This window comes from Asterias amurensis, chromosome 15 (genome assembly GCF_032118995.1).
Source record: "Asterias amurensis chromosome 15, ASM3211899v1".
In the NCBI taxonomy this organism is placed as follows: domain Eukaryota; kingdom Metazoa; phylum Echinodermata; class Asteroidea; order Forcipulatida; family Asteriidae; genus Asterias; species Asterias amurensis.
Genome location: NC_092662.1, coordinates 5040610 through 5054310, shown reverse-complemented (window position 1 = coordinate 5054310; position 13701 = coordinate 5040610). Strand labels below are relative to the sequence as shown.

Here is a 13701-nt window from a genome sequence, read left to right as displayed (position 1 = left end):
TGCTCTGCAAAAACTTAAACTTCAAAAACGTTTACATTGTAGGCCGGGATAGTTGTTTCTATCTTTAACACCGTCTTCTTTTACCAAGAGCTGCTTTTTCAAACCTTGTTTGGGACAAACTTGCATCATTTGTTTATTTAAAGGATTTGGGTACTTTTTGTAACACAAAACACAGTGTCCACAGATTTACATTAAACTTACACAGTATGAAGATAATGATAGTAGAAAGCTTCCCTGAAAATATTACCTGCTGAGGTGCTGTACTTTTTGAGAAAAGAGTAAAACAATGTCATGAAATACGTTTTTACATGCTTAAATAATTGTTGTTTCATGATCACTGAGACAAAAATTATTTCCATGACATTGTTTTACTCATTTCTCAAAAAATACAACACCTCAGCAAGTAATATTTTCAAGGAAGCTTTCTACTGTCATGTTCTTCAAACTGTGTCAGTTTAATGTAAATCTGTGGACATTGTGTTTATTTGTCCTACAAAAAGTACATAGACCCTTTAAGTTGGAAATCTACATGTATAACAACTGGTTGAATAAGCGTGGGCACATTCTGCGTGGAGCAATTCAATCAATAGGTTTTTGAGTGGTGATTGTTATTGTTTTTGCTCTTGCTGCAGTGTGACTCAGCCTCAAAGTTTGAGTTCTTACCCTGTCCTTGGTGGATGGGATCTGTCCTTTCGAGATGCTTTGCAGCACCTCCTGGAGATCGTCTAGAAGGTTCATGTCGGAGGGTGGGTTTTCTTCTTCCTGTGTGCTTGCCTCCAAGGAGCTGGGATCAAACGACTGGTATGATCTCGTCTTACTCTTGGGCGGTAAACGCGGACTTGCGCTGTTGTAAAACGTGAAAATTATAATGGTTAATTCAGACTTAACTTAAATTTAAAAACTTTGTGAAGAAGTTTTAAATGATTTTGATTCTGGTCATGTAAAAAGAATTCTGGTTTAGTAAACATTTTAAGCCACACTGTTCCTTTTGCTAAGTACATTGAGGGAACTTCTTGTTACTAATTTCATTGATGTGAAGTTAGTTTTTGATTGGCTTCATTATTTTTGACGAGCCTGCTCTAGGCATTGTCACAAGACTGTATGGAAGTTCTCATGGGTGTAAACCCCTGTGGTTGAGGTTGAGGTGGAGATTATATTCCCTTTTTGAGGTAGGGGACGCTCTAAGTGGACACTATTGGTAATTGTTAAAAAATAGTCTTCACAGTTGGTGTATCTAAACATATATGCATAAAATAACTAACCTGTGAAAATTTGAGCTCAATCGGTCATCAAAGTTGCCAGATAATAATGAAAGAAGAAAACACTCTTGTCACACAAAGTTGTGTGCGTTTAGATGGTTGATTTTGAGACCTCAAGTTCTAAATCTGAGGTCTCTAAATCAAATTCGTGGCAAATTACTTCTTGCGCATGTATTATTGTAATAACATCAAGTTAGTGGCACCCTAGGGATGAAAACCTATTTCACAAGCCGTTTCTACAAGACATTTACGGAAAGCGAAAACTAGTTCCATGAACCTCTCTCTCCAAAACCCCCCGAAGGCTTAAAGGCAGTGGACACTATTGGTAATTACTCAAAATAATTATTGGCATAAAACCTTTTTTGGTGACGAGTAATGGGGAGAGGTTGATGGTATAAAACATTGTGAGAAACGGCTCCCTCTGAAGTGTCATAGTTTTCGAGAAAGAAGTAATTTTCCACGAATTTGATTTCGAGCCCTCAGATTTTAGAAATTGAGGTCTCGAAATCAACCATCTAAACGCACACAACTTCGTGTGACAATGGCGTTTTTTTTTTTTTTTTCATTATTATCTCGCAAGTTTGACGACCAATTGAGCTCAAATTGTGACAGGTTTCTTATTTTATGCATATGTTGAGATACACCAACTGTGAAGGCTAGACTTTGACAATTACCAATAGTGTCCACTGCCTTTAAAATAGGACACTGCACTTACTACCCCATTTATAAGATTACTTCTACATCGAAACAAACCTGTCACGGTGAACAATCACATAAGTACCCTAGAACCCCCTGTCCAATCTCCACCCCCCCCCCCCCCCCCCCCCCCCCGCCGTAACCCCATTATATTTCTGAAACATCCTAGCCACAGATGTAATACTCATCTTTCTGATTGTAAAAGCACTTGGGATTCTTATCATAAAATTCGTTTTTTTTTCCTTGCAGCTTGTACTAATCAAAAATAATATAAATACTTTGTTTTTATATAGGGCTTATCACACTCTTTATCAAAGCGCTCAGTATTTTTTCATGCAAGTGTGAACAACTTATGTTTCTTGCCCTAAACCCCGCCCACCCTTAAAAAACAAATAACCCGGAAGCATTGACAAAAGTGTACAGAACCAGTATACAATTATATGAGCTTCTAAAAATAAAATAAAATAAAAATCAGTGGCTTCAAAGGCCTTCAAGCAGGCACTTGTTCAAACACATTAAAGATGCTATGTCAGATTTTTGGCCGATTTGACCCAAAAATTTTGATTTAAAATGCAATAGGTATTTTTTTTTTTTTTTTTAATGTTTGGGGCCAAAAATCTGACATAGCATCTTTAATCATAAAGACGTCTGAATAATAAAAAAACCTGATGTCCCCATGAGACGTGAATAAGCGACGTTCGGTAATTAGTTTTTATTAACGAGCCACTCCTTGGAGACAAGAAGTCTTTAACAGTTTTCCCTTCTCAAGCTGATTTGCATAATTAACAAACTCGTTAACGGGGGTAAACAACAAAGCGGTTCTCTTTGTTACATATCCGGTACACATGCTAATAAGAAATTCCATTATTTTTTAAAGAGGTCGTTATAAATTTGTCCTCGTTGAGAACAATTGACAGCCCTAACACCATCCTCACTGATTGCTTTAAATTCGGAGACCTTCAGTTTATTTATTAGTAAAAACACACAAACCAAACAAAGATTTGAATTTAAATACGTCCTCATGTCCCGTGTGATTTGAGTTAGCATAGCTCAGTAATTAGTTTAAATGGGTTTCATTAAAAATCTTAACGAGTTTTTCACTTTCCAAGGTGGTGGTGATAAACAAACATGCTAATGAGATAAATCTTAAGGCGACTAAATTTCTGAAATCCTGGATTGGCTTAAAGGAAATTTACACCCAATCCTTTAAAGGCTCTTGACACTATTGGTAATTACTAAAAATAATTGTACGCATAATAGCTGTTGATAGTATAAAACATCCCTCTGAAGTAATGTTAGTTTTAAGAAAGAGGTAATTTTTCACTCAAATATCAAAAGACTTCAGGCTTGAAGCCTTTTTTAGGCATCTGAAAGCACACAAATTGTAGCACTAAGTATGTTTTTCCTTTAAAGGAATACATTGCCTTGGATCGGTCAAGTTGGTCTTTGAAAAGCATTTGTAATCGTTTGTTATGAAATGCATATGGGTAGAAAGACGTTGTAAAAGTAGAATACAATGATCCACACTCGTGGACTAACACGGTCGAACATTTATAAGAGCCAAATTTTTTACTCCCACAAATGGCCGACCGTGTTAGTTCCCACAGGAAAATCACGCATTTTCGAGGCAAACCTGTGTGGATCATTGTATTTTATTTTTAAAACATCTTTCTAACCATATGCATTTTATATTTAAAAAAACGGTTACAACGCTTTGTATAGACCAAGTCGTCCGATCCAAGGCAACGTGCTCCTTTAACTATTTTCTTGCAACTTTGATGACCAACTGAGAACAATTTTTGGGGTAGATAATATAAAAATAAGACGTACTCATCTGACAGTTTGCGATTTGGGATCGGTATTCCAGCCATAGTCATAGGTCGACTGGAATAACCCTCCGAAGATTTCACGCTCGTTGTTTTCTGTTCAAGGAAAACAAAATTACATTTAAATATTTGCAATGTAAATTTTTTGTTTGTTTTGCAAAACACCAAGACCCTTTATTTTATTTTTCCAGCCCTTTTGTTTTTCTTTCAAATGACAGAGTTATTGAAAGAGGCACAGTGTCTTCTCTTCCTGCTGGTAAATTCAGGCATGCAACTGCCCGTCGAAAAAAAAAAAAAAAGGACAATTTTCAAAGGCACAACGCAAGTGCGGAGCCAGGCAGCCAAAACACCACGGGATATGATACCCACCTAGAAAATGATGAGGTTTATTATGCTCTTGGGTGCATCGTAAGCATGTACTAGGCTTGTTTGACATGATTGTAGTTGTACACTGTTGTTGCCAGGCATATATTAGGCTAACAAAAAAACAAAAGATGTGGAATTCTGCGGAAACGCAGAAGAGTTGCATGCCTGTGTAATTTGTACACGGTGTATGCACAAGCCTGCCACAAAGGACACCTCCGGAACAATGCACGCCTGCCATTCCCACCAATTTGGGGTCAATGTCCTCTGCCCACATATTGACCATTGGGTGCTCAATATGCAACATGGTGAAACCCCCCTCCTATTTGTTAACACATACAGTACATGTAATAATCAGGGCTCTAATTTAACACTAGACTGTAGGCCCAATGCCAGTAGTGTCGAGCCAGTAAAGTTGGTCTTGTGTTTTTTAATTCAATATTGCTTAATAACAATGATGAATAAACTTCCCTCACAGTGTAAAAATATTGCGACACAGAAAAACATTTTGAAATGTTGACTTGGAGTCTGATAAAACACTTGCCAGTTCTGTTAAACAATTAAGTATACTTAAAGGCAGTGGAAAATATTGGAAATTACTCAAATTTTGTTTTACCATAAAACCTTACTTGGTAACAAGCAATGAGGAGCTGTTAATAGTATAAAACATTGTGAGAAACAGCTCCCTCTGAAGTAACGAAGTTTTCGAGAAAGAAGTAATTTTTCCACAAATTTGATTTCGAGACCTCAGAATTAGATTTCGAGGTCCCGAAATCAAGCATCTGAAAGCACACAACTTTGTGTGACAAGGGTGTTTTTTCTTTGATTAGTATCTTGCAACTTCGACGACCAATTGGGCTCAAATTTTCACAGGTTTGTTATTTTATGCGTATGTTGAGATACACCAAGTGAGAATACTGGTCTTTGACAATAACCAACAGCGTCCAGTGCCTTTTTAACTCCTAAAGATTTGGTATGACTTACCCTCCTTACATCCAGACTTCTGATACTGAGTGGGCTTTGATTGGGGCTGACCGAGGGTGACGTAGGTGCGCTAGACGCAGGGAGAGGTAACGAGATGTCTAGGTAGGTGGTGTGACGGTGGTTGGTCTTAGACTGCAGGTCAAGATCTTCAGTTTCCTTCAATGATTTGAGAAAACAAAAATCAGCGTTATTTCTACCATTTTTCCAGAAAACTGTGCATTAGTAGGATTTAAAATTTTGCATGGTGGAAATAAGATATAGAAAGGTTTGCGGTAAAACCATGTAATGACCATCTCTAATGAGTTGGGGTGGTTCTGAAAACAACCGTTGGTTTAAACTATATAGAAACTGCACTATCAAGGGGAACAACTTGGCCGAAGCGGTTATCTTGCCAAGTCTTCCATCCCTGTGGGCTCTGGTTCCAATCCTGCCTAGGACCGTAATCTCACAAGTAATCAGTCCCTACTTTACAATGGCTGCTTATATGGGTGTTTCAGTTTGACTGTGTTCAGCCAACCAGAATACAGAACCAGCAAGAGGTGTGTTATAAACTCAAACAGCGTTAGAAAAAGACTCTGCTAGGGTCGAAACGTCAGGCCATTAACTATTTTTTTTGCATTCATACCATTGGTCCTTTTGGTTGGTTAGTAGTTTGGAACAGCTGTTTCTATTTTCTCATTTCAAATAAATAAGAATAAACTATTATTCAAAACCACATTGGACGATATTGAATGGTCAAACAGTAGGAGGGTTAAACCAAACCTTGCCCTTGATGAGTTTAGTCTTCATGCCACTCAACTGCTTGTTGGCAAAGTCCCGAGTCTGGGGAAGTAACAAAAAAACAAGGAATCGACAATCAAGGAATAATATTAGACATTCTGTTTCCTGCAGGTGGGGTACAAAAGATGATACAATACTTTAACAAAAACCCGTCTACCCCTCTTGAAAAACATCTTGCATTCTACAATACATAAGGTTTTAAAATCTTGGTGTATGAAGTCAGCTCCGAAGCACTCGACAAACAAAAGCAAAACTCCCATCAAAAATGGAGGAAGATTCTTCATCAAGTCCCATAACAATCTAAATCAACATCCGTGAAGAAATTCTAACACAGACACCTAGGTCCCCAGACCAATAAAATATTAACTGCCATCGCTAGGTTTGGTCTGTATAGACTCTCTCCATTCAAAAACATGAATAAACGATGGTGGTCGCTGCACCTAAAGAAACTGGATGTGGAAACATTTCATTTATTAATCGGGTTGTGAAGCCAAGGACTCTCAGAAAAGGGAACTTAATCACTACATGAGCCAAGAACCAAATGGTGAGAAGACAAGGAAGCAAATTTGGGTTTCAAATTCAAAGCCCATTCCAAAACAAACTCAGAAATATGAATAAGTTGATGGATCGGTGAGTTCTGCTTTTAAATGTTTCATGAATGGATTGATGAAAGACTACTGTACTACTGAAGAAATGAAGGAGAACGATACAGATTGAAGGACCAGGGGCCGATTTCACAAAGCAATAAAATTCATCGCAAGACAAATTTTTAGTATCACCATAGTGATTTGTACTGTGACATCATACTTTACTTAGCAACTACGATTGATTTGCAGTAAAGATCAATCTTAGCTCTTTGTGAAATTGGCCCCAGGACCTGTAAAAGCCTTTTTCCTGGTGTCTTCCACTTATCACCCATTGTACCTAAAGCATGTATGTTTGAAAATTATATATTGCGATATTTGGCAATAAAAAAATAATAAAAATGATAACAAACAAACAAATGTTAAGATGTTAATGTTATATCGGGGATAAAGAATGTTATAAGAGTTGTACCCACACATTAACGTGTTCTAAAGGTAGGCTCACAGATTGGTTTGGGGACTTGATCATACCACCTCCATATTAACGCGTCAGTGCTTAACCAACTGAGCTATCTAGCTGTAACGTTGGTGGTCTAACTATTTTGTTAATACATTTAGCCAGAGGTGCTAAACAGAATTTATTTATACATAAACACAATAACTCAGCAAAGATAAAAACTAATCCCTTTTTCTACCTGCATTGACTACCAACTAATGATTAGCATACTACCTTGTGGATAATAAACGAGGAGTAAACACCATTAAAGGCATTGGACACTGTTGGTAATTACTCAAAATAATTATTAGCATAAAACCTTACTTTGTTAACAAGCAATGGAGAGCTGTTGATAGCAAAAACATTGTGAGAAACAGCTCCCATTGAAGTAACAAACTTGTTGAGAAAGATGTAATTTCTCACTCAAATATTAAAAGACTTCTGAAGCCTTTTATTAGGCATGTAAAAAACACAAATTTGTGCAACAAGGGTGTTTTTTTCTTTCATTATTCTCTTGCAATTTCGATGACCAATTGAGTCAAAATTTTCACAGATTTGTTATATTATGCATATGTTGGGATACACCAAGTGAGAATACTAGTCTTTGACAATTACCAAAGGTATCCAGTGCCTTTAAGTGACGCTAATAAGTTAAGTTGTAACATTTCCTTTTACCTCCTTCAGCTTCTGTTTCATTGCCGCAGGATTAGCCTGGGAGAGAGGATGACACGTCAGAGAAATGGAAAAGGGATGGAGACACACGGTGAAGATGAGTGCAAAGAAAGAGGAGTGACAAAAATGAGAGAAAGTGGTCAAATAATGACATGGTTAAAAACAAACGGCAAACAGTGAAATCCTCCAAGAAGAGGTCTTTACAAAAAGGTATTAACTGTTATCTTTGTCTAAATATTTATGAAAGTTTCAGGAAATCTCATAGAATAACAATTACATTATCGCAAGTTTGTAATTGCAAAAAAAAAAATATTTAAAAATTGGCCTGACGTTCTGATCCTAGCATCAACCCTAAGGTCAAAACATCAGGTCATTAACAACATGTATTTCTTGCATAGTCGGATCCCCTCTGGTAAAGCAAGAGTTAGTACTGGTTAATGTTATTGCACACAGGGAACATGCCAGAGATGACGGTGGCAATTTCGACGATTTTGGTAGATAGCCCAAATCAGCCAAGTGTAGCTCTCACCTTAAAGTGGCCGTCCGGCTTTGTGCGTTAATAAATCTCATTTCAAAACAAGTATGTCTGTACACTTGACACAATGACTTGATGAGAATGATGTGGCTACAGCTGAGTGAGTGAGGCATTGACTGGATGTTAGAAAGCAAGACTGAAGGAGTTTACCTACCTTTGGTCTTATTGAACCATGGGCTTGTATCATCTGTTGGTACCGTGGGGAAGAGGGGAGGGGTAAGTTTGGAGGGGAAGATGGGGCGAGGGCGGGATACCGATTATGAGGGGGTAAGGTAGGGGCAAGGAAAGGGGTTGGGTGGGGATAAGGGAATAGATAAGGCAGAAGAAGGGTAGGGATAAGAAAAGGGTCAAGTGAAAGGATGAGAGGGGTTGGGGATGGGGTAGGCAGGAGTAAGGGAAGGGATTAAGTATGGGGTAATGGCAGGGGAAGAGGTTTATGGTTTGGGGGGGGGGTAGGTTTGTTGGGGAAGGGCAAGGGCGAGATACGAATTCACAATTAATTTGGGGAGAAAGTTAAGGCAGAGATAATGAAGGAGGTCGGGAAGAGGGGCGAGGAAGGGGGTTACAAAAGTGACATTAAGACGGGTTTAAAAATTAATATGGAAAAATGTTCAAATAAAAGGACACAGCCAATCGCAACAAAAGCAGCATTACATGTCACATCATACAAGTGCAACCAAGCCCAACACCATAAAGCCAACAAATACCTTATCGCAAATACTCTGTGTGCGTGCATTTGGGCATGAAATGAGGTGCATGCTGGTCTAGCTAGTGATCTCTAGCTAGACCAGCATGCACCTCATTCAGTTAGCGCTTGCACAATGGGTATTTGCGAAAAAGGTTGATGCCAACACTTTGCTAACAAAAGAGGAAGTCTCAGAAGAACTCACCCCACAGCATGGTTCACTGCATGACAGTTTTGCCTGGTAACCCCGGGGTTAAATTTCACTTCTTCCAGCAGAAACCTACTGCATAGCAAATTACTTTGGGTGAAGTGCATAACCCAGTTGCAAAACGAATTTAAACTACCCGTTAAAGGAACACATTGCCTTGGATCGGTCGAGTTGGTCTTTGGAAAGTGTTTGTAACCGTTTTTTATAAAATGCATATGGCTGGAAAGATGTAAAAGTAGAATACAATGATGCACACAAACATGCCTCGAAATTGCGTGGTTTTCCCTTTACCTTGTCGACTAACACGTCGGCCATTTCTGGGGGTCAAAATTTTGACTCCCATAAATGGCTGACCGTGTTAGTTCGCACAGTAGAAGGAAAACCACGCAATTTCGAGGCCAACTTGTGTGGATCATTGTATTCTACTTTTAAAACATCTTTCCAACCATATGCATTATATAAAAAACGGTTACAAACGCTTTTGTTTTGACCAACTCGTCCGATCCAAGGCAACGTGTTCCTTTAAGTTACCTGGGTGAAGGTTCCCTGTGCTGTTCGCACTGGACTTCAAGCGGTTGAGTTATCCCTTTGCTCTGTTATTTTACCCGAAAGAATCCAAGGCTTAAAGACACTGGACAAAATTGTAATTGTCAAAGACTACATTTGTAGCCTTCACAGTTAGTGTATCTCAACATATGCAACAACAACAAAACCTGTGAAAATTTGAGCTCAATCAGTCGTCGAAGTTGTGAGATTATAATGAAAGAAAAAACATCCTTGTCACACAAAGTTGTGTGCGTTTAGATGGTTGATTTCGAGACCCCAAATTCTAAATATGAGGTCTCAAAATCAAGTTCGTGGAAAATTACTTCTTTCTCGAAAACTAGGTCACTTCAGAGGGAGCCGTTTCTCACAATGTTTTATACCATCAACCTCTCCCCATTACTCATCACCAAGTAAGTTTTTATGCTTATAATTATTTTGAGTAATTACCAATAGTGTCCACTGCCTTTAAGCCATGATTTTGAAATTGCTCTTCGAAATAGGGCCTTTGTTATGCTATTAAGTTAATGTTGGTATGCAATGCTTGGGCAGCAGCTTCGTGCTCTTGGCCCTTTCTTCATGCATATTTAGCTGACATGCATGCAGTAAGCATAATTATAAATTAAATAAAAATATGCATACAAATTATGATGTACAGACTTTTACACAATAATTAATGCGCAATATGGCACCAATCTTTAGGAAAAAAAACATGCAAAACTTTTGAAAAACGTTTTTGAAAATTAGTATGCCTCTATTTTCTCTCCAAGCAGCCGTCAACATTGACACAATCTGAGGCCCCAGAAATTCAAATTAAAGAAATGGCTACAAGCAATTCCTCATGAAAATAAGAGCATATTGTTATATGTAATAAGAGACGAAATATGATGGATAAGAAAGCAGAAAGAAACCTCACCCTCTGTTGTACCTTTTTCTGAGCATCTTTAAACATTTTTTTGCCGTCGGTTCTGGCCGATATAAGATGCATCCTCAACGTCTCCTTCAAATTCTTGCTGGAGAGACCTATTTTAAACAGAGGAAAAAAAAACACCGAACTAGTTTGTCTTGACCCAAATCGTCCAGCGTCCTTCTCAAGAACTTGTTAAACTTTTTAGGATGTTACTATACAAATGCTTTTCGCTAAGCAAAAAAAATAACGGGGAACCAGAGTAGTCAAACAGTATACATTACATGGTATCTTGGCTGGTAACCCATTTCTGCTGAGCAAGATTTGTCTGTGCTTAGCCAGGGCCCAATTTCATAGAGCTGCTTAAGCAAAAAATTTTGCTTAAGCAAAAAATTCATTGCTTAGTAAAATCAGATTACCGGCCAAGACTCCACTTACTTGTTATGCTAAGTAAACAACAACTAAATAATAGTCATAAGCAATGTATGTGGCATGAAATTTTGGCCAGTAACATGTGTAAAACAAGCGAGCTATTTTCGTAGCTCTATGAAATTGGCCCCAGCTTTATGCAATTCAACCCTGATCATGATACTTACTTCCGTCTTGCTTAGCAATCTCCAATTCCTCCTCGAAGAGATCATTGATGGGCATCCCTGATTTGATCAGCTGCACTCTCGCATCTATAAACTAACATTCCAGTCAAAAAGAAATAAACCAGTCAAAAACAACACACAGATTTTGTAAAGACAAATTATCATGAGGCCTTTTAAAGGAACATGTTGCCTTAGATCGGTCGAGTTGGTCTTTGAAAAGCGTTTGTAACCGTTTGGTATAAAATGCATATGGCTAGAAAGATGTTGAGAAAGTAGAATACAAAGATTCACACAAACATGCCTCTAAATTGCACGGTTTTCCGTTTACCTCGTCGACTAACACGGTCAGCCATTTATGAGAGTCAAATTTTTGACTCCCATAAATGGCCGACCGTGTTAGTTTGCACAGTTAAAGGAAAACCACGCAATTTCAAGGCAAATTTGTGCGGATCATTGTATTCTACTTTTAAAACATCTTTCCAACCATATGCATTTGATAAAAAACAGTTACAAACGCTTTCCAAAGACCAACTCGTCCGATCCCAGGCAACGTGTTCCTTTAATCTCTCTTGGATGTCTTCTGTTCAACCAGGCGTAGGTCAATGATAGGCGGATTATATAGCGGATTTCAAACAGTTTGATTGGCTTCAGAATCCCACTCTTGAAAAAAAATACTAGCCTTTTTAAAATCTGTAAATGTCTATAGAAAGTGTCTGTATATGGGTGTGTAAAAGAAACTTTTAACAATGAAAAAACAACTCATGGCTGGAAAAACAGGTTGTATTTTCTGAAATGATCCCACACTGACAGCAGGAAATGGTAACAGGAAAACGTTTGTTATGGTTTGTCGTGGCCAAGCGGTTAAAAACATCAAGCTCTGTTGTTTCTGATCAGCAGAGTGTGGGTTTGAGTCCCAGTCAGGACAAAAAAAGAACCCAATTCAATCAGGCACACTTGTGTCCTTAAGTAAGACACTTTACCATTGCTTCGTCCTTCGGATGGGACGTAAAGCCGTTGGTCCCATGTGTTGTGTAACACATGTAAAAGAACCCAGTGCACTTATCGAAAAGAGAAGGGGTTCGCCCCGGTGTTCCTGGTTGTGGCTGCTTCATGCGCCGTAGCACCTTGTAAACCCTTTTAAGTGCTACATAATTGGGTCTCAGAATTCATCACTGCAATATCTTTCTGAAAGTTTGTATATACTCACTCAGCGCCTTGAGTACCTAGTTTGGTAGATATGTGCGCTATATTATAAGACTTCGATATTATTATAAGACTTCGGGATTTCCAATGATCTGATTGTGCTTCAGAAACCCCAGTTACACTAAGGCCGTGTCCGAATTTGCGACTTCGGCTACAGCTTCGGCTAGGGCGCGCGCGTCTGCTATTCTTCAACACTGACAGACACGCTGATCTAGCCGTAGCTGTAGCGGAAGTCGCCAATTCGGACACGGCCTTAATCGCAAAAAGAAGTGGTTTGCCAGGTGTTTTTAGCAGTAGCCGATGAATACGCAGCAGCAAATTGTAAACTCGTTGAAGGTGCTACATAAATTGGGTCTCATAGTTCTCTTTGAATTGAAACAGACAGACTTCTCTATAGCAACATCCCCCCCCCCCTGAGTCAGAAGATCAAGGAGCGCCGTAGGAGCTTCCAGCCAATAAAGTCATCGTGTGGGAGCCCACTCACGGCATACACAGCCCCGAAAGACCCACCAAAACCATGCTAAAGACTCTGTTTGAAGAGCAGGAGAAGTTAACAAGGAGGAGCTAATCAGCTGTATGCAGGATAGCGTTGTGTGGCATGTCAGACATAGAGCCCGACTCGAACATGCTCCAACGCAACAACTTGGGTCGACTGAGGGAGTGAGACAGATTTATCTTACCTGAGTGAAATGTTGCAATTGTAATAATTTCTCTAAGAATGGCTGCATGTTGCGTGATCTACATTGTACAAACACCTCCGGATCAAAACCGATCTCAGTGCCCTACAAACAACAACAATAATAACAAAATCATAATCAATAATCTACCTCTAGAAATCATTCCTTAAAGGCAGTGGACACTATTAGTAATTACCCAAAATAATGATTAGCATAAAACCTTAAATGGTAATAAGTAAAGGGGAGCTGGTGATAGTATAAATCATTGTGAGAAACAGCTCCCTCTGAAGTAACGTAGTTTTGGAGAAAGAAGTAATTTTCCACGAATTTGATTTCCAGGCCTCAGATTTAGAACTTGAGGTCTCGAAATTAAGCATCTGAAAGCACACAACTCTGGTGACAAGGGTGTTTTTTTCTTTCATTATTACCTCGCAACTTCGACGACCAATTGTGCTCAAATTTTCACAGGTTTTTTATTCTATACATATGTTGAGATACACCAAGTGAGAAGACTGGTCTTTGACAATTACCAAAAGTGTCCACTGTCTTTAATGCTATTAAGGTATATATACATTGTTCCTCTTAAACTGCAGCTCTTGTTTATAAGTATTGGGAATAAAGTGTTAATGTTTCTATGAAAGCAACTTTGAATCATGAAAATCAACCGAACATATCTTAAAAAATGGAATG

At 38.6% G+C, this 13701-nt stretch overlaps 1 protein-coding gene across 8 annotated transcripts in view; it reads right to left on the bottom strand.

The window, feature by feature from the left end:
- The window catches only part of LOC139948061 (DENN domain-containing protein 1B-like), a 45527-nt gene that overhangs the window by 15039 nt on the left and 16787 nt on the right, over positions 1 to 13701 (bottom strand). Inside the window, exons 13-21 of one of the 8 annotated variants that reach the window (XM_071946068.1) lie at positions 13015 to 13116; positions 11135 to 11225; positions 10548 to 10654; positions 8350 to 8382; positions 7664 to 7699; positions 5891 to 5950; positions 5129 to 5284; positions 3786 to 3877; positions 664 to 844 (exon numbers count right to left, since the gene is read on the bottom strand). In XM_071946068.1, coding sequence (XP_071802169.1) covers positions 664 to 844; positions 3786 to 3877; positions 5129 to 5284; positions 5891 to 5950; positions 7664 to 7699; positions 8350 to 8382; positions 10548 to 10654; positions 11135 to 11225; positions 13015 to 13116 — 858 coding nt within the window. The remainder of the gene's footprint in view (positions 1 to 663; positions 845 to 3785; positions 3878 to 5128; positions 5285 to 5890; positions 5951 to 7663; positions 7700 to 8349; positions 8383 to 10547; positions 10655 to 11134; positions 11226 to 13014; positions 13117 to 13701) is intronic. The other 7 variants (XM_071946070.1, XM_071946072.1, XM_071946071.1 and 4 more) reach the window with 7 other exon arrangements.